Source organism: Rhinopithecus roxellana, chromosome 10 (assembly GCF_007565055.1).
Source record: "Rhinopithecus roxellana isolate Shanxi Qingling chromosome 10, ASM756505v1, whole genome shotgun sequence".
Classification (NCBI taxonomy): domain Eukaryota; kingdom Metazoa; phylum Chordata; class Mammalia; order Primates; family Cercopithecidae; genus Rhinopithecus; species Rhinopithecus roxellana.
Window position 1 is genome coordinate 91,973,159 of NC_044558.1, and position 23,996 is coordinate 91,997,154.

The 23,996-nt window shown below is 53.7% G+C and overlaps 1 protein-coding gene across 1 annotated transcript in view; it reads left to right on the plus strand.

Moving 5' to 3' along the window:
* The window catches only part of RBM19 (RNA binding motif protein 19), a 142,911-nt gene extending 119,436 nt beyond the window's left edge, over nucleotides 1-23,475 (plus strand). Inside the window, exons 23-25 of the mRNA XM_010368771.2 lie at nucleotides 1,036-1,156; nucleotides 22,182-22,294; nucleotides 22,883-23,475. Coding sequence (XP_010367073.2) covers nucleotides 1,036-1,156; nucleotides 22,182-22,279 — 219 coding nt within the window. The 3' untranslated portion in view covers nucleotides 22,280-22,294; nucleotides 22,883-23,475. The remainder of the gene's footprint in view (nucleotides 1-1,035; nucleotides 1,157-22,181; nucleotides 22,295-22,882) is intronic.
* The last annotated feature ends 521 nt before the right edge of the window (nucleotides 23,476-23,996 follow it).

Consider the following 23,996-nt stretch of genomic DNA (forward strand, 5'->3'; position numbering starts at 1 on the left):
ACCTGCAGGGTCTGTCCTTCCTGAGCAGAGTGACCTCAGACTGTGCCATGGGAGTGTTTGGGGATGAGCCCATCAGCTCAGCGTGCTCCTGTGCAGTGCCATTGAACTTGAGACCTAGCGATGTTTAAGACGGTACTGATCACTACCACATGATTCCATTCCTATGAAATGTCCAGAATATGCAAATCCATAGAGACAGAAAGCAGACTGGTGGTTGCTAAGGGCTGGGGGACTGCTAGCTAAGGGGTGTGGGGTTTCCTTTGGGGGTGATGAAAACATTCTAAAATTGATTTGGTGACATTTCGCACAGCTCTGTGATTATACTAAAACCCATTGAATTGTCTTCAGACAAGCAGTGTATACAGTATGTGGATTCTATCTCAGTATAGCTGCTGAAAAGCAGGAAGAGGAACCAGGCAGCATGTGGGAGTCGGGAAGAGCAAAGAGTGACCGGGAACAGCCTGTGCCAGGACCCAGGCTGCTGAGCTGGGGGTGGGAGCTGGGAGTGCAGGGCTCGGGGAACCAGCGAGGAGGCAAAGGGCACTGGCAGCAGAGGCGGAAAGGGCCCTCCGAACAGCGTGGGGGACAGAGTCACCAGGGCAGCGAAGGAGAGCGGCACCCAGTGACACCCAGAGGCCTGCATGCTTGTCATCTGGCGGCCAGCCAGGGCTCGGCTTTCTCAAGTGGCCGCCATGCAGACAGCCGGGTGGGAGGCGAGCCCACTAATGGGGTCGCCCTCCACAGATCGGATGACACGCAGCAAATAGACGGCTGCCTCGGCCCAGGCACCAATTACAGCCCAGACGGCGGATATATTGACTGCTCAGTCACTTGCAGCTTTCTCCCTGGGAACGCAACCCACTAATTAAATAGATGCACCCAACTGCTCCCCAAACCCTCTCTGGAGATCAGATGTCACGGGGCCAGAACCTGGGCTTTGGCATCTGAGACGCGGGCAGGCAGCTGGCGGGCAGAGTGGAGTGTCTGCCGCGCTGATCCAGCTGATGTGCAGTTTCATGTCTTGTCCCTCTGCAGAGAGCCTTCAATGCCCTGTGTCACAGCACCCACTTGTACGGCCGGAGGCTGGTGCTGGAGTGGGCCGACTCCGAGGTGACCCTGCAGGCCCTAAGGCGGAAGACGGCCGCGCACTTTCACGGTAGGAGCAGGACGGTCTTTTGAGCTGATTCATGGGGAACACAAGAGGTGGGGCATCTGGGAGAACTGCCCTTACCCAGCAGGCTATGGGCACAAGGGCTGCCAAGCACCTCCTGCTGGGTATCCTCCCACAGCCCCTCCAGACCTGCTCTCCACCTTTCTTGGGCACTCCCTGCTGGGTGGCTGGCCTGTGTGAAAGCATCTGGGTTCTGTGCCCTTTTGGGTTGCAGTCAGGTTGGGTCACTGGGCACCTTGGTAGGAAGAGACAGAGGTCCGAGTGTTTATCCGCTCCCTGCCTGCCAGGTTACCAGGCCACAGCTCGCAGCTGCTGGCCCTGTCCTCACAGTGCTCTGTGTTCAGATTCCAGTGTTCACGGGGCAGGGATGCTCACGGCCTTCCTGGTGGCCAGCCCTGGGGACCACACTCTTGCTGATCACTTGCCTCCATGACCCCGGTGGAGGATCATCCACTCCCTGCTGGAGGGCTGATGCCCACAGGTCTCACTCCCGTCTTACCCACCTTGGTGGTGTCATGTGGCCTCAGTGACTATTCAGGTGGTGGCCAGAAAATACTGAGCACCTGCTGTGCCCTCATGTACCCATGTGACAGTAACCAAGCAGGGTCCTAGGCTCAGGTGGAAAAGGCTGGGACACATTCCTCATCAGAATGTGGGCTAGACAGACCTCACTGCAGAGGTGACATCTGTACCCAAGAAAGGGCTGCCTAAGCAGGAGGCCAGGGGCAGGGAGACCCCAAGGTTGGAGCAAGCTCGATGTGTGTGAGAAACAGGGAGGCCGGCATGGCTGGAGCTGAGGGGAGGAGAGAGGGAGCAGATGAGGTCGGCAGGGCCTCCTCTTCTCCAAGAGGTTGTGTTGAGTCAGGTGAGGAGAGGTTGAGACAGCCTCAAGAATCACTCCACCCTAGGCACATGGAAGGTGTGGCAGGTGCCCTTTGCTGTCCGGTACACACCCTCCAAACTTGGGATATCAAGGGGTACCTGACCTTGATCCCCATCTCCACACCTCCGCCTCCCATCGCAGAAGTGCTTCCACTGTGGCCTGGGCCCGGCAGCAAAACGGCGGTTGCCTAACCCTAACCCTAACCCTAACTCTAATCCGTTTGGATCCCGCTTACTTGGCGGTGGGTCACCCAGCTGGGGAGCTTCTCTGCCTTTTGCATGCCCAGAAAAGCCAGGCTCCGTCATGGGGAACAGTCCTGTCTGTAGTGCTACCTGTGGTGCTCTGAGGTCTTCCTGGCACACCGCCGCATTCCTCCCCACCTCATTGTCGCCTGGGTCCCAGGTCTCAGGTGCTTTCCTGGCTGGAGCCATCATTGTGGCCTCATCCATCCCTTCCCTGTGGGGCAGCTCAGGGCCTCGGGTGTCACCTGGGTGCAGACTGGGGGTGTTTGCTGCCAGCATCCCCCAACCCCACTTCTCTGTATAGACGTGGAACCTGGAGCCAGGAGTGATTGTTCCCTCTCCTGACCAGTGCAGCTCTGTTGCCAAACCAGGCAGCACCTTGGGAACAGTTTCTCTTATGCAGATGGGAGCCTTCCAGTGGGGGCACTGGTCTTCCTTAGGGTGAAACGACTGGGCTTCTGAGAAGCAGCGTCTCAGCAATGCAGCAGGACTGCATCCCCCACAAGTGGACATGGAACTCCAGAGATAGCAGGGAAGCCCCTTGATTCTAGCCCAGCTGCCACACCCTTCAGAACACTGCCTCCTGCCCACACCCATGGTCTTCCCAGACCTCTCCTTCCTCCCACTGCACCTCCCACAGAGTTCATTGTTCCCCAGACTCCAGGCAGGATTAGGTGCCTTTGCACACGCTGTTCCCCCTGCTTAGAATGCCTTGCCCCTCACTCTTTTTTTTTTTTTTTTTTAGCCTGGTAAATGCCTTCAAAACCCAGATAGAATGACACCTCCTCCAGGAAGCCTTCCCTATTCCCTCCCCCTCCACAAGTATCAGTAATTTCTCCATCCTCTACTCTCCTCTTCTGTCACTGTGCTTTCTTGCCATGCTGTAACTTATTTCTTTATGATTTGTTATCCTCTCTGGACCCGTGCCTCCCCCACGGGGAGGCTGTGTCATGCTCATCTCTGTTAGTGATCAGTTCTTCCCTGGGTCCTCCGTGCCCGGCACAGTACCTGGCACATGCCAGGCTCCCAGTCTCAGGCTGGGGAATATTTGAGCCTAGACAAATGTGGAACCAGAGAAATGAAGGCTAAATACACAGTTGCAAGCTTACAACTCAATAAGCCCCAAATCCTGATGTGCAGAAAGAGAGCCTGTCCTTATCGACAACCATTGACAAGCCCAAATGCTCCCGTCGGCAAATGTTTGTGTAAGGGACTCTCCCCAGAGCGGAGATGGGGGCCCACCTCCCCCGTCACCCCCATCCCCCACCCCCGGGGCCAGCTGAGGAGTGCAGGCTCAGCTGTTCTGCCCTGCCTTAGAGAGAAACCCCCTTCAATAAATTGAGTTCCAAAGACAGCACTATTGCCTCGCCACAGTGGAAGGACTTGGCTGGCGGCATTTCTGTGGGATTGGCTGTCTCCACAACCACTTACCAGCCAGGCCAAGACCAGACAGGGGCAGATAGAATGATAACAGTAACAATGACAGTTCTTCATTTGCCTACATCTTCCGATTCACTCCCCAGCAGCTCTATGAGATGGGCACTATTAGCCCCATTTCACAGATGAGAGAACTGAGGCTTGCCAAACACTGCAGTGATTTATGACGAGTAGTGTTTATTAATCACTTACCGTGTGCATCAGGGAGCTGTCCTCGCACCGGCATCATCTCAGTGCTCACAGCAACTGTAGCAGCTGTAGGCAGTGCTGTGTCTAAGCGAGAAAGTGGCAGAGCTCGGACTTGAACTCCAGACCGGCTCTAGAGCCTCCCACCCCACTCACTGGCCCCAACTATGTTATACTAGCAAACGTCACAGAAAAAAACTACTGGCCAGGCGCAGTGGCTCAGGCCTGTAATCCCAGCACTTTGTGAGGCCGAGGTGGGTGGATCACTTGAGGTCAGGAATTTGAGACCGTCCTGACCAACATGGTGAAACCTCATCTCTACTTAAAATACAAAATAAATAGCCGGACTGGGAGGTACATGCCTATAGTCCCAGCTACTTGGGAGGCTGAAGCAGGAGAATCACTTGAACCCAGGAGGTGGAGGTTGCAGTGAGCCAAGATCACACCACTGCACTCCAGCCTAGGTGGCAGATCGACACTCTGTCTCAAAAAAAAAGAAAAAGAAAGTCCCAGGCCCTCATTAACCTGAGGTATGTGAGTGTTTACTGACTGACTCATCCAGACCATGAACCGAAGATCTGCAGGGTTGCTTCAGAAATTGAGAGAATGAATAACGAATCATAATGACAAGCGCTGCTGGCCCTTCAGAATTGGCACGGCATATGCTTGTGGAAGGCCCTGTCGTGTGCGTGTTTCGTTGTTCCCATTGTACAGATGAGGAAGCTGACATGCATAGATGAGATAAGGCCCCTGAGGGCGGGCTTGAGTGTCAGAGCCACGTGTTTCCACCCCTCTGAGTCCCTCTGGAAAAACACTGCCCTCCCAGGTTCTGGAAGGGGACATCAGCTCTGGGCTCCCCAAGAGTGTCAAAAGATGAACACTAAGGGACCCTCCCCCAGTGCCACGGGAGATGGGCCGAGGCCCCAGGAGGGAAGAGAATTCGCACAGGAGCCTCGTAGAAAGAGCCTGTCATGCAATGGCAGCTTACAGGGGTATAGGCAGTGCCAAAGGAGCAGCAGGATGCTGGGGCTCCCAGAGGGGAGCAGCTTCAGAGCTCTTACCACCCCAGGGGCTGAAAGGGCAGGGGGAGGAAGTGATGTTCCTGGTGTCCAGTGAGGACAGGAGCCTAGGAGCAGCTACCAGTGGGCACTGCAGTGTAGAGGGACAGTGCCAGAGGACAGCAGCAAAGCATGAAGAAGGGGCTAGGGACAGAACAGCTGCAGCGCTCTCTCCTGCGGCCCTCTGCTCTCCGGCCGCAGCCTCCCATCAGGCCATCCCACCTGTCGGCCACAGGCCCAGATTGTCCCTGTGACACATTCAATAGGGTCAGCCTTCCGGGGATGGAGCAGAACACAGGATGGATGTGGAGGGACCAGACAGAGAATGTCCAGCATGTATGGTGACCTACGTACATGGCAGGGCATGTTGCCAGGGGTAGGGGTTGTGTTTTCCTGGGGGCAGGAGCAGCCCTGAGAAACGGTGCCCAGGTTGGAGAGGATGCTGATATGGTCCTGGATATGACCCATCCACAGGGGTCAGGACCAAGCACAGCGGAGTGTCAGACCTCCCTGCTGGCCTCACCTGTGTGGACCAGGAAGTGGCCTGAGAGTTTGGAGCCAAAGAGTCTGAATTCCTCATGGCATTTTTCAGCACTGTTTTCCAAAGAAACATGATAATCCCTTGAAAACAGAAGAACACACTCTAGAATACAGCAAGATGTAAGATGGGGATTGTTTTTTAACTAAGAATCCATGGAACGTTCTCGTCCAGTATGGCTGGCCTCAGAGGGACTGGGAACGCCTGGTGATTGTGATTGTGTCTATGTGTGTGTCTGGCAAGAGAATCTTTTGTTTTCATCAGATTTTCTAGGAGGCCATGGGCCCCAAAAGGTTTAGGAACCACCAGCTTAGGAAAAAGAGCATCAACTTTGGAGTCAGCAAGACCCGGATTCTGCATTCTGTCTGTGTGTCCCAGGGCAAGTCCCAGGCCATTGTCCTGGGGCAAGTCGCTCCACGCTGTGGGCTTCTGTCTTCTCATTTGAAAGATGTTGTTAACAGGGGTACCCCTTCTGGAATTGATTTGACAGTGATCAGGGAAGTAACAAAAGCCATAGTAGCAGCTTTCCTTACTGGGGACCAGGAACTCTTCTAAATCCCTTGCTGTGAGGGGTCTCATGTCATTCACACACCACCCCTGTGAGTGAGATGCCATTCATCTCCCCATTCTACAGATGAGGGAACTGAGGCACACAGAGATGAAGCACCTTGCCCAAGGTCACATGGTAGTAGTGAATGGTTAAACTTGGGCAATATTCAGGTTTACCTCTCTATCCGTCCTCCCCTGGGAGTGTGACACTGGATTGGGAAAGTGAGGTGATGCCTGGAGTATGTCCAGCACAGAGCAGGCATGCTGGAGACGTCAGTCTCTCTCGCCCACTGAGTTACCCGTTGTCTGATTGATGTCTCTAGGACACAGGAGGTGCCCACAGCAGCCTCAAATGTTCAGAATAGGCCCGCCGGCCTCCTGCCCTCCTGGCCAGACCCTTCTGCCCACCCTGTGCCCTTTTCCCATAGAGAAAAATACCCAGTTCATTTGTGTCAAAATCCGCATTGTTCAGAGCTCCCAGGGCCCTGGCAGACCCCAAGGGCAGGTGGTGTCCGTGCCCAGTTCCCTCCCCTGGCTCTGGCCTCGGCCCTGAACTCTGCCAGGAAGGCACTCAGATCTCAGGTGGAGGCTGCCGAGCTCTGAGGCCGCAACAAAGAGCTCCCTGCAGAATGTGGGCCGCAGAATGAAAGGCAGGTGTCCTAACCATTCAGCAGGGCCTGGCAGGAAGATGCCGGTGACACCTTGGCCTGTAAGCTGCACTCAGGGACAGTGGGAGGTGGCCAGAGCAGATAGAGTGGAGCTTTGGCACCAGCCGAAGCCCTGATGTGGTCGGTGCCACCAGCGTGCATTACCCTGGAGTGCCCCTGCCCCTGAACTCAGTTTCCCAACTCCCAAGACTGGCCTCATCTCCCCTGGGTCCCTGAGGCACCGAGGTCATAGCAGAACGTTCAATTTGTAGTTCAAGCTAAATAATACCAATTATTATTATCATTACTGTAACTAGCAATCTTCATGTGTCAAGCCTTACTTGACAGCCAGGTACTATCTGCAAGTTTTCATGGGTACGAGTCCTGCAGAATCCTGGGAGGTAAACACAGGTCCTCAGATAACATCATTTTATCATAATTAATAAGAAAAAAATGGCTTCCCATCCAGGGCCACTGTCTGTGTGCAGTTTGCGTGTTCTTCCCGTGGAGTTTGCATGCTCTCCCCGTGGAGTTTGCGTGCTCACCCTGTGGAGTTTGTGTGTTCGCCCCATGTGGGTTTTCTCCAGGTCCTGTGGTTTCCTCCCACATGCACACTAAAGCCATGCACGCTAGGTGAATTGGCACGTCTCAGTGGTCCCAGAGTGGGTCAGTGCAGTTATGTGTGTGATGGGTGCCCTACCCCCCGGGGTGGGTGCCCTCCCAGTGTCCTGAGCTACCAGGAGAGGCTCTGGCCACCTGCAGCCCTGAACTGGAATCGTTGGGTAAATCATTATCTTCCTTGTTTTTATTAATCTGTCTTAAACGTATATAGTGCTCACATTTATTTCAGTGTTTAATATTTAGAAGTTTTGGTGTCTTTATTCAGAAGTTTGGTGATGTTTTTGTTATTAGAAATACATTCGTGTGTAGGAGTTTAGCTCTTGTTTACATCCATTAGCCTATGGTAACATTGAGTTTGTTATACATCTTTTCACTGAAAGTTGCGAGATTTCCAAGAACCTATGAACCTGTCAATTTACTGTACTGTCGCAATCCTCTGTTTTAGAGATGAGAAAACTAAAGCACAGAGAGGGCAAGTAACTTGCCCAAGGGCACCCAGCTACCGACCACAGAACCAGGATTCAAACCTGTGTTTTCCACCATCCTGGTGTACTGACCCTTTATATCAGCTGATCTGAGCATCTGCCCCTTGCATTTTACCCGAATGTGTTCTCATACCCGTTCTGTAACCTCAGGCAAGTCGCTCTGCCTCAGCTCTGTCATTGGTACGATGGGGCCACAGCGCCCACCTCATTAGGGAAATTGTGGGGCTCAAAGGGAGGGATGCCTGTAAAGAAGATGATGGTGCACAGCTCCTGGCACATCACGTGCAGTCAACAAATAGGATTGTCGAGGGGCCTCATTGTCCTTCGGGGCACTCACTCTTCCTTTTCTAAGTTGCCAAAAACACTCCCACTTTCCTTGCATTCCCGTCAGGCCAGACTAAGAAGGATGCTCTCTGGGCAAAGGACCGAGACAGAGACGAGCCCTGGTGTTTGTAAGCCTGGGCAGTAGCACGTATGTGTGTGTGTGTGTGTGTGTGTCTTTGTATGTAGTAAGTAGGAGAATGGGTATGCCTGACACATAAGCATTGCTTGGGACGTGTGTGTGTGTGTAGTAAGTAGGAGGGTGTGTATGCCTGACACATAAGCATTGCTTGGGATGTGTGTGTTTGGGGGTGGGGTAAGGAAGAGGACAGGTATGCCTGACACATAAGCATTGCTTGGGGTAGGATGTTTACATCTAACCACAGATGCCACCTGTTCTTCCTTGTCTCCAAGGCATAGCACAGAGCCTGGCGCCTAGTAGGAGCTTATTAGTGCCCAGGTGCCATGAGGAAGAGGAGGACTCATTGCTGCTCAAGCAGCAACCGTAATGTCCTGCCTTCCAAGGAAGTTACAAGAACTCATGCTCCACACCCAGTCTCCAGCTCTCTGCTTATCCAGGTTCCTTATTGGCAGCCAAAAGAAGCTTGTTATAAACCCCGCATCCCCTCCCCACCAAGCGGAAGCCTTCGTTTTATCCATTGTCCCTGTATAATGGCAGGGCATTATATTTTTCCTTGCAAGTTGATGCTTGCAAAACACCTGTCAAATTGAACAGCGAAGGACAGGGCTTTGAAAGTCATTGTAAAAGTTGGCCTGAGTAGGCAAAGACCTTGACACCAGACAGAGATGCTTTCAAAAGGGAATAGCAAGACAGACGTTTTTCCACCAAACTGCCCTCCCTGTCTCCCCTGTCCTCTTCCTGCCCCTGCCCGCTGTCCCACACCTCCCTCCCTTCCTTGCCGGCCAAGAATCAGGTTTCTCATCTCCAGCGCAGCAGCCCCGTGGTAGGTAAAGTGCTATTCTTCACTGCCTTGCATGTGGGAGTTTGTAAAGAGAGAGCAAGGAGGGAAGAAAGAGGAAAGTCCACCACTGGCTGTGTCCTTTTCTTCCCGAGCGTGTTACAAACCAGCAGGGTCACGGCATCGAGAAGCTTTCAGGGCCGCGGCAGGCCACAGTACCTGCGAGCGCAGCCGAGAGAATATAATGGTATGGAAGAAATCCGTGCGCAGAACCCTCTGTTTTACAGCACTCACAGCCAGGGAGGCCAGGCAAACAGGCTTTTATTTGGCCGGGAGCGTGGCTCTGCTTCCCGTGTTGTCTTATTCCAGCTGGGGAGGACTGATGGGCTGTGGTTAGCGTTTCTACCTTTCACCTCCAGAGCTGGGAGTGCAGACATGACCAGCATGGTGAGTGGCTGGCAGTGGCGCCTTCCCCCGCCTGCCCAAGCCAGACTGGGCTGGGGCGGGAGATCTATGAGCAGAGCGCCCAGAGAAGTGCTCTTCCGGCAGAGATGGGTGGCTGTCCCCATGGGTCGCTGGCCTCTAGCAAACAGTCACCCTCCCACCCTCACGGGGGGCAGGGAAGCAGCCTGCTTGCTGGAACCCTGGTCCCAGCAGCACCCACTGACCCCGGCCCCCGCTGCCTCCCGGCCAGAGTGTCAAAGATGCAGCTTTTCCCCCACACCCCTCCTTCTCATGATTCCCTTGTCATGCCCCTCCCCTCGTCCTCCTCAAATGCCACAACCTGCCATCAGGTGCTCACGTGTGTCTCCATGTGACACTTTATCCTCGGGGGGTACCCACCCTGCCTGGGTCCCATATCTAGCACAGAGAGGAGGCGCTCAGTGACCATTTGTGGGGTGAAAAAATGAACATAAATAAGAACCTAATCATCAGAATGATGATTAGAATTTAATGGAGCATCTAATAGATGCTGGACACTGTGTGAGTGTTAACTCGGTTCATCTTCACTGTCACCCAACAAGGAAGGAAGCCGGGGCTCAGAAAAGCTGGCTGATGTGCTCCAGGCCCCATGCTTAACCACAGGTGTGCAGTCGGCCCTGGAGCCCTGTGTGGTCTGAAGCCAGATATTCCTAACTGGGTGCTTCAAAGCACTGCGGGTCTGAAAAGGCAATCATGTAAGTTCTTATAAAGATCAAGCCGGGGGAAAAGGAAAGAAAGAGGGTAAGAGAGCTTTGTCATGGACCTACCATGTGCAGAGAGTGATACCGGGTGCTTTTACATAACTCAGTCTCATTTCAGGCTCACGGCTGCCTGAAGAACAGTGTTGTTCCCATTTTACTGTAGCACAAAGCAAGACCCAGAGCAGCCTGGTGCCTGGCCTGAAGGCACACAGGTCTGGACACTGCAGAACTGTAGTTAATGTCTATACCTGCATGTTCTGTCACACCCTGTATCCTCAGCACCTCCTAAATCCCAAATTGCCCTCTTTATTGGATCTGGGCAGTTGCAAACCACAGCCTACAATCTATTTTTATAAATAAAGTTTTATTGCAACACAGCCATGCCCATTTGTTCATATATTGTCTAGGGCTGTTTTCCTCCACTGCAAGGACAAAGTTGAGTGGTTGTGACAGAGACCCTACGGCCCACCAAGCCTAAAGCGTTTACTTTTTGGTTCTTCACAGGAAGGGCTTACAGCCCCTAGGCCTTGTGAAGTGGCTGCCCTTCTTTTATCCAAAAGCCAGGGGTGGCTAGTTCCTCCCATGGTGACTCCCCCCTTTCTAAGAGTATATAACTCTAGAGGCATCATAACTGCACCCCCAGTGCCCTGGGCTGAGATCTCCAGCTTCCCCGGATGGGAGGCCCCATTCATTCATTCATTCATTCAGCAGTTCTTCACTGATGACCGTATTATCAAGCTGTGCTCTAGGCACTGAGGGCAAAGCAGTGTACAAAAGAGAAAGTCCTCCCTCGTGGAGCTAATATTTGAGTGAGAGAGACAGATGATTGCCCCCCTCCCCCACCCCACCAAAAAAAATAAGTAGCAACAAAGTTCTGATGATACCAAGTCCTGTGGTGGAAATTAGAAAGGGTAACATATGGTTGGATGCAGTGGCTCACACCTGTAATCCCAGTGCTTTGAGAGGCCAAGGCAGGAGGATCACTTGAGCCTAGGAGTTTGAGACCAGCCTGAGCCACATAACAAGACCCCGTCTCTTAAAAAAGAAAAAATTAAAAAATTAGCCAGGCATGGTGGCACACACCTGTAGTCCCAGCTACTCGGGAGGCTGAGGTGGGAGGATTGCTTGAGCCCAGGAGTTCAAGGCCACAGCAAGCCATGATTGTGCCCCTACACTCCAGCCTGGGCAACAAAGCAAGACTCTGTCTCTTTAAAAAAAGAAAAGAAAACAAAAGAAAAATAGCATAATGAGCTCTTCAGGGCCAGAGAGGGAAAGGAGAGATTCCAAATTGGTGGTTGGAAAGTCTTTCTGCCGAGTCAGCATTTCTGTGTGATGCGACGGGAACAACCAGCCAAAGATATGGGGGGAACCATCCCAGGTAGCAGAAGCCACAGGTGCCAAGGTCCTAGGGCAGAGTGTGTTCAAAACAAGCAGAGAAGCCAGCAGGGGTTCCTCCTAGGGCCTTGTGTGGCCTGGCAGGAAGCCCAGCTTATATTCAAGGTACAGTGGGAAGCTCCTAGAAGATTTGAGGAGAAGAGTCTCAAGACCTGATTCACACTGTCAGACTTCATCCCCTGCATTGTAGAGGGGCAAGAATGGAGGGCAGAGGTCCCATCCAGGCCAGCAAGGGCCATGGAGCAGAGGCTATGGAGGTGGGGAAGCAGGTGGATTGAGTATTTTTGGTAAAAGTAGAGCCAGCCAGACTTGCTTCTGGAAGGCAGGAGAAAAATGAAAACTGGTGCATAGTTTTTGCTCCAAGCCACTCACAGGATGGTGGTGCTGCGTGGTGAGCAGAGGCCTAGGAAGCTGGGAAGAGCAGGTGGCTGGGCGGGGGTGTTCTGAACGTGTTGGATTTGAGACACCTATTAGGACTCCCCTCGATGTCAGGCAGATAGATCTATGAGTTGGGAGCTCAGGGACAAAGTCTGGGCTGAGATATAAATTTGGAAGTCATCAGCAGACAGATGATATTTAAAGCCTGCAAGAGTTCATCCCCCTCCCCACTCTCATAACTTAATCATCATTCACAGGACCATACATTTTCAAAAGACTGGGGACTGAGAGAGCCCGTTATCCCCATGTCAACCTTTGTGAATAGGCCGCCTTGATCTTGCCCATGAAAACATAATCATCGGGCTTTCAAACTCACAGTCAGGAAAGTTCAAGCAAGGATGTGAAGTCACAGAATTTATTATTCAGAATATCCCTTGGTCGTGGTTCCTTCCATCCACCTGGAGACAGAGGTTTTCTATAAGCTTCCCATTTTCATTCCTTCACCTGGGTCCTTCTTGTTTTTTCCTGAAGACTTGGCTGTGGTAGCCCTTCCTCTGGAGGTGTTAAAGGCCTAAGCAGGAGGCGGGCAAAGAGGGAGACTGTCCCGGATTGCCACAACAGGTCCTGACAGGAAAGGCTGAGACTGGGTGGGGCATGGGGATAGGCAGCTGTTTTATCCCTGACCTCTTTGATCACTTCTCAGCCAAAAGTGGTGGCTCACGCCTGTAATCCCAACATTTTGGGAGGCCAAGGTGGGTGGATCACTTGAGCCCAGGAGTTCGAGACCAGCCTGGCCAACACGGTGAAGCCCTGTCTCTACTAGAAATACAAAAATTAGCCAGGCATGGTGGCGCGAGCCTGTAATCCCAGCTACTCAGGAGGCTGAGGCAGCAGAATTGCTCGAACCTGGGAGATGAAGTTGCAGTGAGCCAAGATCACGCCACTGCACTCCAGCCTGGGCAACAGTGTGAGACTTAGTCTCAAAAAAACAAAAAAAAAAGGAAAGAAAAGAAAAAAGAAATGATCACTTTTTGTGTTCATGGTAGTGTGTTTTAATCTATCTCCAGCTCCTGGTCACGTTGGGAAGTGGTTCCAGCAGAGGTTGAGGTTGCCCGGGAAACCTACTCTTTCTCACACCCCTGGCTACCACAGCTGCTGGAGGCCGAATCCAGAGGGGGAAAATCAAGGAGAGGGAATTCTTTTGGTCAAGACAGTTCCCAGGTGTGCACCCAAGTGGTGCACATGGCTGGCCGTGCAGGGAGCCATGATCGGAGAGCAAAATGCTTCTCCCTGCAGCGGTGCGGGGAGGCTGGGGGGCCTGGAGGTCAGCTGGAGCAGGTATGGCCCAGTCAACCCCTCCTACTTCTTTCCACTCTCCACGCCCGAGCCTCACTGGGCGGTGTTTTGGAAATAATTCCAAGTGCTTCGGCAATATCCTGCACACTCTCCTCCCCTTCCCCCGGGAGTGGCTGTCCGTGCGGGGAAGGTACTTGCTCCCAATCCAGCTAAATTGTTATTGACTTGTGTTCTCTGCGTTCCGCAAACATTTCACTCAGCCGTCGCCAGCAAGGCCAGGAATCCCTGCTAGGGCTAACGGGGAAGCCAGCTGTGCCGGGCCATTTCTCGTGCTCTTCCTCATCGATCACGGAATTAAACTGACAGAAGGAGAATTTCAGAGCGACTTGGGAGGGGCAGGGGCTGGGCCGGGATTGGACGAGGGTTTGGGCACTTGGGGACCAGAGTGCTAGAAACAGGGACAGGAGGAGGGTGGGTTTCCCTCCAGGGTTGTAGCTGGTGGTAGGGAGTGGCCAGTTTTATTTCTGAACTGTAGCCTGGCCCAGCCCGGAGAAACCCAAGGAAAACACACAGACAAGGTTTTTATTGCTGCTTCATGACCACAAGTGAAACTAGTGGGGTTTAGTAGACAGAGAGGAGAGAGAGAAAAGAGCAGAGACCACAATCGCAAGTTGTTGGATGAAATTAGATCTTTATTTTGCCTACCAGATACAAAAACAATGGTTTTGAATGAATCATCACTATTTTTGTATTGGAAGATTTGACCTGAAAATCAAGATTCTGACCTCTTTTGAAAAATCAGATTTGGCCAGCCTAGTTCCACATTCCCACAGGGCACCAGGCCCAAGGAATGGCTGCGCATTTATACAAAGGCTGGGCTTCCCCTCGCCCACAATGCATAGCCCTCCCTGTAGTCTCCCCCTACCCCCTGGACTGTTTGATGTCATCATACTCCTATCTGGACCCTCGAGTCTTTGCATTTACACAGCCTGGTGCAGACACCACTACACCTTGGCCCCATGAGATGTTACCAGCTGCTCCCTTTCAGCCTCTGCTTTCCAACCCAGGGCCTATGCCAAAAGAAAAGAGATCAGTAGCTAATGTGGACCAAATCCTAAGACTTGGGAGATTCCTCCAGACCCAAGGCAGAGAAGTAGGGGACACCTTCCCACCTTTCCTGGTTCTTTTTCCCTTTTCCCGGTGTCACCTTCACCGGGACACTCCCCTTGCTTCCCAGCCCGCACAGGTCTCCCAGCATCTGTAACTAACACAAACATGTGGGACCAAGTCTAGAAGCTCCCAGGCATAGCCCACGCCTCCTACAGCCCTAGCTCAGGATAAATCCATGGGAATCCGGGCTGCAGCGCCTTCGCCAGCCCCTGTGTATGGGGTTGTGCGTGGCCAGTTGTGGAATTCTGCACACACACACAACACCCAGAGCACAGAGCGAAGTTACTCCACCCACCAGCCCAGTCTCCAGCCACTCAGGGAGCCCAAGTCCTCAGCACCAAGATTAGTAACAGCAGTCATCATAGCAGTCATAATATCCCATGCCCACCCCAGGCCATTTGCATCGGAACCTCTGGAGGTAGGATCCAGGCATCAGTGGTTTCCTAGCTGATTCTATCAGACAGCTGGATTGAGAACCAATGGCCTTTGAAAAGAAAATTGCTGCTACACGGCCCGATTCTGTTCATGCCTTTCCTGTTGAGACCCCCCCTGCCTAGGGAGGCTGGGCTATTGTCCCCAGCTGGCAGGGCAGGCTTTGCTGTGCTGTGCTGTGCCAGCAAGGCTAGAGCCAGCCCCGTCTGAGCTCAAGGTCCTGCTTGGAGAATGTGGCCACTTGACTCTTCAGAGCCCTAGTGTGGCTGCTTCCTCATCTGAAAAGTGGGACAATGATGTTACCCAGCTGGTGGAATTTCTGTAGGAAAGTCCAGAGCCAGCAGGCCTCTGAGGAGTGGTCCCTGCGGCTCGCCCCTCAGCCTTATCTTAGGCAGCTGGATTTCCCCTTTGCTGGGCACTGCCTGTCCTCTGGGGTGGCCTCACAGGACCTGTTAGCTTTCATGTTTGCCTGGCACCTCAATGTGCCAGGCCCTGGGCTAAGTGCTCTCATGCTTTACCTCATCAGATCCCCTGTGGTGGGTGCTGCTACTGTGTCCTGTCTACAGAAGAGTGGCTTTGGTGACTCAGAGAAGGCTGGGACCACCAAGTGGCAGCACTCAGGTCCCACCTCGTCTTGTCTGCCCTGAGCCCTAGTGTGGCCCCGTGGCTGGTGGTTTAGTTTATCCTGTGGAGTTTTGTTCACTGCCGTATCCCCAGCATCATTCCTGGCACATAGAATGTGTTCGGTCATGCTTGCTAAGAGTGACCGAAGGCAGGAACACTTAGGGTCCCCATGAGGTAAGCAGAACAGGCACCATCCCCGTTTAACAGGTGGGAGCACTGAGTGAGGTAAGGAGCTTAGCAGCTCCTGGGAGTCCCGCAGTGGCAGAGGCCAGTCTGCAGCCCAGGGTCCTGCCCACCCGCTCTGTGCAGGGACTCTCTCACATCACACCTAGTTCTTAGAAGGACTCGCTGTGTTTTAAAAAGCCACAACTGGCTAGACGTGGTGGCTTACGCCTATAATCCCAGCACTTTAGGAGGCCAAGGCGGGTGGATCGCTTGAGCTCATGAGTTCAAGACTAGCCTGGCCAGCATGGTGAAATCTCAGTTCTACTAAAAATACAAAAATTAGTTGGGCGTGGTGGTGCACGCCTGTAATCCTAGCTACTTGGGAGGCTGAGCACAAGAATCACTCGAACCCGGAAAGCAGAGGTTGCAGTGAGCCGAGATCACGCCATTGCACTCACCTGGGCAACAGAGTGAGATTCTGTCTATTAATTAAAAAAAAAAAAAAAAAAGGCACAACCCTAAAACAGCCTCCTGTATCAATAAAGGGCCATTGGCTTGGTCTTAGGGGCCAGGCCAATCTCCTGAAGAGTACCCTTTATTCTGTGCATATCTAATGTGTGCCTGCTATACACAGAGCCCTGAGATGCAGACCCATCTGGGTAGGAGAGCTCTGCCCATGGGGGCTGCAAGATCTGAAGCCAGGGAGGACGGGTAGAGACCCAGGCACAGGCGCCAGCAGCTGAGGGTGGGGATCTGGCTCGGCCAGGCTTCCAGAGCAGGCAGCCTCCCAAGCCAGGCCAGCCCCCTGCGGTACCCATACCGTGACACCCTCATACTCCCCAAGGGTGGGAGCTACAGGTGGCTGGTGTCCCCCAGCAGCCCGGGACTGCACACCACTGAGTCTGAAGATTGTGGTGCCTCATTCTGGCCTCCACACTGCCCCATCCTCCTTCCTCCCCTTGCCCTCCTGTGCCCCCGGCCCCTGCCCTTCACCCCAGCCTCTTGGAGTCAGTTCTGTCTCCGACTTAGCGGAGTTTGTCAAAGCCTTGCTTATCCTCTGTCTCGGGAAGTAGCAACTTGGGAGCCTCCAGGAACAGGTAGAAAAGCTCCCGTAAGTGAGGCCTCCGGTCTCCAGGGGCAGCTAGTACACAGTCTTGTCAGTTACCGGTAGGCAGGGAGGGGACAGGTCTGCCACGCTCACAGGTTAGCCATTCCAGGTTCAAGAGAAACTAGAGGTGCAGATTGTCACGTAACATCTCCCTGTTTTTGAACATTAGTCACTGATTTCTTTATTCATGGCAAATCATGTCAGCAAATCCAGATGCTCCAATGTGGGCCCACAGTGGGAGGCCCTGCTGCATCCCATTGGTCACTTTTTTTTTTTTTTTTTTTTTTTTTTTGAGACAAGAGTCCAGAGCTGCTATTGCCATCCTCGTGTTATAGAGGAGGGGAGTGGCCCACCCTCATGCTCTCAGTAACAGAGTCTATCAATAGCAGTAAGAATGACCAACCTGTATTGACATTCTTGCCGTGTGCTCGGCACTATTGTGAAGGCCTTACATACATATATTCATTCTTTTAATACCCTTACACACCCTAGGCGTGTAAATTTCATCACCATTCAGTAACTGCAGAAACTGAGAGGAGCCCAGAGAGGTGAAGCAACTTACCCAAGGTTGCCCAGCCAGGAGCAGCAGGGTTTCATCCTGGCAGCTCACCCAACCAGCACCCCGCATCTAGCACCCTCCATCCTGCACCTCAGGCCTCTCCACTCAGAATCCAGCCCTGGGCTTCCTGGCCCAGCGCTTTTCCCCTCCCCAAGCTGTTCATGCCTGCCTCTTCCCAGGGTTCCTTTCAGAACTCCCTTCTCCTCTTATCAGCCACGCTCTTCTTCCCCGGCTTGTCTTTCCTCAACGTCTGTTTCTGGAACAAAACCCCAAGAAGCGCTTTCTCTTGTCCTCCCGACACACCCCCGCCCCCCGCCCGCGCTTTTCTCCCTGCCTGTGCCTTTCTCCCTGCCTGCCTGTGCCTCCCATGCAGGGCCGACAGCGCCAGCCAGGGAAGGGAGAGACACAGGCTGGCATTCTGTCAAGGAATTAATTGAAAAATAAAATCATTAGGTGGGAACTCCAGAAATGCAAAAATGGTAGTCGGATGTTGGGGGGAGGGGGGCAGGACTTGGGGGTTGTCGGGGGACGGCTGAGCTTTTTGTCAAGTTAATTTCTCGGGTATTGATGTTTGGTGACATTCACTTGTTGTTTATCTTCGGGTGCAGCTGTAATACTGAAAGAAAATGCACAGCTTGTTTCGTTTATTTATTTTACACCTTTCTCGGGTTCTGCATTATGTTTGTTTGGTGAAAACCCACTGAGGCTTTTGATGTCGGGGAAGTGGGATTTCAGCAGCTGTTCCCTGCAAACAGGGTGCTCCTCAAGGAAGCAGGGCCGGCGGGAGGTGCGGGGTGTCATTTGGTGGGAACTCAGGGCCTGACACGTCCTCCAGGGGGGCAGTTGGGGGCCCAGCCTGAACCCTGGCAGATATGCCCGGCCCAGGAGCACAGTAATGGCTCCTGAGTAGTGGGCCCCTGGGCATCCCAGGCCCCACCCATGAACCTGATCATCTTTATAGCTGCCTATTGAGATGTCCCCTATTTCTGTCCCCACTGTATAGTCAGGAAGCCGAGGCCCAGAGAGCTGAAGTGACTGTCCCATGGTCACTTGGCTGGTCAGTGGCTGAGCTAGAACCTCAGATCATGTGACTCCCATAGCCATGGAGTTGCCTGTCACCATTGTGCCTTCCACGTCCCTTGCCCCACAGTGAGTCAGCAGATGTCCCTGTTTCCAGTGTGCAAACCGAGAAGGCAGGGCTCACACTTCCTTTGGCCTTGATGAACCAAATCATCTCATTCCTTTACCTGCCAGCTGTGTACTGCTCATGTATCATAAGCCAGCCTCAGTGTAAGAGCCCCCGCCCTGTGAGCTCTCACTGCCCCGGTGGCCAGGAGAGACACGAAATCAACACCTTTCCTAGCAATAATAGTAACACAGGTGTTGGTCTCAGCACCATCGACTGAGCCCTAACCAGGAGCCAGGCATTGCCCTTTTTACTCATTTCAGCCCCACCACAACCCCTAGTATTCCCATTTTACAGGTTAGAAATTGAGGCACAACTATCTGGTTCTTTCTCCATCTCCCTCTGCCAGACCAGAGAGCCTTAGGTGGGGCCAAACCAGGCTTGTTCCCCACCATGCCTGACCCAGAGCAGGTGCTGCAGGTGTCTCTGTCGTGTGAGGGAATGAGAGCATGAATGAAGGCTCTGAGCAACTGTTCTTGGCCTCATCTCTGCTGCTGTTTGTCCTTCAGCAACCTACATTCCTTGACCCTCAAGTTTCCCTATCATTCACTCCCTCAGTCTCTCAGCACACTTTTATTGAGCATCTACTATGTGCCAGGCACAGTTCTGGGCATTGGGAATGGAACAGTGGACAAAACAGACAGAAACCCTTGCCCTCCTAGGGCTGACGTTCCAGCCAAGAAGACAGATAGTAAAGTGGAAATATGACACACAGTGAGACTGGGAGACATGCTGTGGGGGAGGTGGACAGGAAAGGGAGTAGGAAGTGTACGTCAGGGCACTCTGGAGGACTTGGGATTTTCAATAAGGAGGGAAGCTTCACTGAAAAGGTAAGGCCCCTGAGTGGCTCCGTGGAGGAAGAGCATTCCAGACCAAGGGAACAGCAGGTGCAAGGCCCTGAGGTGGGAGTGCTGGAAGCCAGGAGCCAGGAAGGGGTCCGAGTGCCTGAGCAGAGTGGGAAGGAAGCAGAGAGGGGTACGGCCTGCTCAGTGGCCCTGGCAGCCAACGTGACAGCTTTAGCTTTTTCCCAGGTGAGATGGTGCCCCTGGAGGCTTGAGCAAAGGAGCAGCATGCCGTGATGGAGGATTTAACAAGCTCCCTCTGGCTGCCATTCAAGACCGGACTCCTGGGAGGGAGGGCAGAGGAAGCCAGAGGCAATGGTGGCACGGCCCAGGGGTGCAGGAGCACGGGGAAGAAGCGCCCCAAGTCCGGGTATATCTTAAAGGTTGAGCCAACACAATGGATGGGGCAAGAACTCGCCCCTCGCCTGTCCCTCCAAGTTGTCAGGATGTGGGAAAGAAGAAAAAATCCCATGCCGCCACTGCTGGCCATCCCTTAGACCCCAGGCCAGGCCTGTCCCAGGAAGGCAGGGACCCCCGCCCCAGGAGTGAGCTGCCACCCCAACCCATGTTAGCAGATGGGAGGGGCACCAGCGATTGCCTGCAGGCCCTGTTTTGTTACGTTTCTATTTTCCAGCTCCTATTACCTGCCCACAAATTCAATTTCCAGAGGCCATTGTACACCTCCAGGACTGGCGATTACCAAGAGTGTCTAGGAGGGCGTAAGGAAGGAGAGGAAGCCGGCATCTGAACCCCAGGCCACCAGCCCCCACCACCCCAGCCCACCCTGTCCCCTCTCCCTTTTCATGATTAACAATGATGGGTACAGCTGCCAGGCCTTGAGGCTCCCAGGTGGCAGGCAGGTGGGCGCCTCCCGCACCTTCCGCACCCTCGCCATGGGGCAGGCTCTGCCATCTCTCTCACCCTTGGTCCGTCCGCTCATTCCCCTTTCTGGGATATTTCACAAGCACTCGCTGGGTGCCAGGCAGTGTACTAAGGCTAGGGACACAGCAATGAGTGAGACAACATCCCACACAAAGAAAGGCCTGCGGCAGTGTGGATGATAAAAAGTGCCAGGGGGTGGGGTGGCATTGGAGCTCAGGGGTAGAGGGAGAGGGAGATCTGGGTGCTGCCAGTGCAAAGGTCTTGAGCACGGGGAGGTGGGCCAGCTCCAGTGATGCCTCCAGAGGAACTTGGGGCTTTCTTAGGGAGTGGTACATCTGACACACATGGTTTAGAGGGATCCCTTGGTGGGAGGGGGATCCCTAGTGAGGGGCTGAGAGGTACTTGGATTGGGGTACAGCCATGGAGATGAAGAGAAATGAGGTCAATGTTTGAACTGATTTGGGAGGGATGAGATTGAAGAAACAGTCTCAGAGAGGTAAAATCACTCGCCCAGGAACACACAAAGGGAAACCAAGTCTTCATCTCTTGGCCAAGCACTGTGCTGGCCCTGGGGAGGTCTCGGTAGAAAAGGCTAGGCCACCTCTGTGAGCTCTAGGGAGCTCACAGCCTATGGAGAGAGAGAGGTAAAGGGCCTCAGGGTGATTTATTCGGGGAGGTGTTGGAGCCATGGAAAGGCAGGAGATTTGGACAGCCTCTTTACACTGCCTCTGTACAAATCAAGCCTTATCTGCGAGCGAGGCTGCCCATTGACTAGTGGTTAGACTAGCAGAGGGACTGGCAGAGGACGCCAGCCTGGATCCCAGCCTCACTCTTTTCCTGGAGGGCCAAGGGACCCCACACATCCTCTCCTGCCACCATTGATCCCCTTGGAGTTCTCTGCCCAGCACCCGAGACTTCCATGAAAAGCAGAAAGACTGTGGGTTTAGGTGTGACTGGGGTTCGAATCCTGGCTCCACCGTTTGCTAGCTGGGTGACCTCAGGCCTGCCTGTCCGTGCCTCAGTTCCACCACCTGCATACCACCTGCCTGTGGGGTTACTGACAGGAATGGAGCAGTGGCTCATGATGGTACCTAATTAGGAGGTGCTTGTGGGACTGAGCCCACAGTGCCCTTTCCTACCGCCATGCTTTTCTTCATGACCCTGAATTCCCTCTCCTCACAGAAAACTCCTCTGCATTCTTCAAAACCAAAGTCAAATAGTCCCCCTCTTCAAAGCCACCTCTAATTGTCATTCCCTCCATGCCTTCTCTGGAATCCTTGAGCTTTGCATCTGTTCTATTCACCCACCACTCACTGAGCACCTGCTCTATGCCAGCCATGTACTACACCATTAGCCTGGCTTCCAGGAAAACAGAAACAGCTTCTACTTGTCTCCCCAGCCGTGGCCCACTGCTTGGCTTAGCCTCTCTGAAGGGTTTCAGCTTCCTCCAAACCAAGCTCTGACCTGCTCTGAGGAAGCAGCACAGGAGACCCCACTCCCTCTTTTTTCTCGAGGGAATCCTTTCCCCTGTGGGTGGAAGATGGGGAGGGGACGGCCAGGGAAGCAGGAGAGTTTCTGGGAGTGCGAGGGAGGCAGCCCCGCCGTGGCGATGCTGAGACTAACCCTAGTGTTTCTCTCTCCTGCTCATTCCCCGTTTGATTCTCTCCCCTACTCCTTGTCTTTCTTCATTGCCCCATCCTCTCTCCCCCACCTCTGTATCTTCTCTCCCTCCACTCTCCCCCCACTTCCCTCTCTCGCATTTTCTCACTGCTTTTCTGTCTCCCTGCACCCTTGTTCTGCTCATCTCTCCCCTCTCCCTCCTTCCTCTGTCATTTCTCTCTTCCTGCCTCCCAACCCTCTCGGCTGTTCTTTTCTCCTCTCTTGCCATCTGGGCTCCCACAGAGCCCCCGAAGAAAAAGCGGTCTGTGGTGTTGGACGAGATCCTGGAGCAGCTGGAAGGCAGTGACAGCGACAGCGAGGAGCAGACCCTTCAGCTGTGAGCTGGCGCCGAGAGGGTGCGTGGCTCTGGGGCCCTGGGGACCCGGACAGCCGCTCCAGCTTCTGCACTCCCCACCATGTGGGCTGGGGGGTGGGGCGGGGAGCGGCAGGGAGCCCCGCCCTGCCCTGGTCTGAGGTCCGAGGGGACAGGGGATGAGGAAGGCCTCAGGCCACTGTCCAACGGCCCAGGCATCCTGGGTTTCACCAGTGACACATTCTAGCAGACACTGACTGCGCACCTGCTCTGTGGCAGATACGGAAGAGCGCAAGGGAGCAGGGAGTGTGGGAGTGCAAGGGAGGAGCCACGTTAGGAAGAGAGACTTGGGGACAGCTGCACAGGGAGCGAGGACCCCTGCTCCCCCTGTCCCCACCCCAGGATAGCGAGGGGACGAGGGGCAGCTCTCTGGCATCAGGCTGCCTGGACATGAAACCCCGTCTCCAAGCTCAAGCTGGGAGACCCTGGCCCAGTTTCCTTATCTCCCAGGGCCCAGCATTCCCCCTTGCTAGCTAGTTCTTACCTCATAAGGTTTTAGAGAGAAATAAACGCAATAATGCATGAAGAGCGCCGAGCATGATGCTGAGCCTTGTTCTTACTCTCTGTCCAGGGCTGCTGAGCTACAATTCCCACCTATGGCTTTCCAAGGGACTGTTCACAGCTTGGGACTTGGTCTCTGTCCTGCCCCATCCTCATCACTTGGGACCACAAGCCCTGGTTCAGTCACCCAGGGAAGCCTCCCAGCAGCTCATGAAGCATCGAGCTCCAAGCCCAGATGCCAGGCTCCCCGGCTGAGCTGAATGATGTCACTCGTGGCGGATGCGTTCTGCTCATGGGCCCTGAGCCCTGTGAAATGCATCAAGGTCCTCTCCACTGGCCAACAGCATCCTCAGGCTTCTCTCAGGCACCCGTGTTCACATTTTCTCCAGCCTGAGACGCAGCCTCCTGCCTGGAAGGGTCTGTACCAGCACCAGCCAGAGGGCAAGATGGAGAGGGCAGAGCAAGAACTGCACTGCATCTGACTGCGGTCTGAATCCAGGCATTGCCATTCCCCGAGGTGTGACCTCAGACTAATGACGTCCTGTCTGAGCCTCCGTTTTTCTCTCTAGGAAATGGGGGTGATAATCGTGCCTACCTCAGATAGACAGTGCCAGAGTTAAGTGAGTCAAGCCAAGTAAAGCGCAGAGAAGATTCTCATCAGCACTTTTGTTGCTTCTTCATTTAGAATCACTGGGTGGGGCTCTAAGTGAGAGTGTGGGAATCTTCAGACTCTGTGCATAAAGCGTGGTCTGTGCATTTTGGTGAGGATGAGGTTCCAGTCTTCATCCAGTTTTCAGAGTGGCCCAGAGCCCAGGCAAAGCCACACAGAGCTGGCAGCCTGCAAGACCAAGCGTGTGCCTCGTGTCTTCTAGGGCAGGCTAGAAGCTCATCCCTGAGAATTCGTGGTAACAGAAGAGACAGAATGACTCGTTCCCCAGCCCTTTGCTTTTTTTTTTTTTTTAGAGACAAGGTGCAGTGGCATGATCATAGCTCACTGCAGCCTCAAGTGGTCCTCCCACCTTAGCCTCCCAAAGTGCTGGGATTACAGGTGTGAGCCATCACACCCAGCCACATTCTCCAGCTTTTATAGTGGGGTCGCTCATAGAGTCACATTGACCACAGCCTTCTAGATGTGGGGCTGAATGGTGAGGTCTCTGTTAAACCACACCCAGGCCAACCCTCAG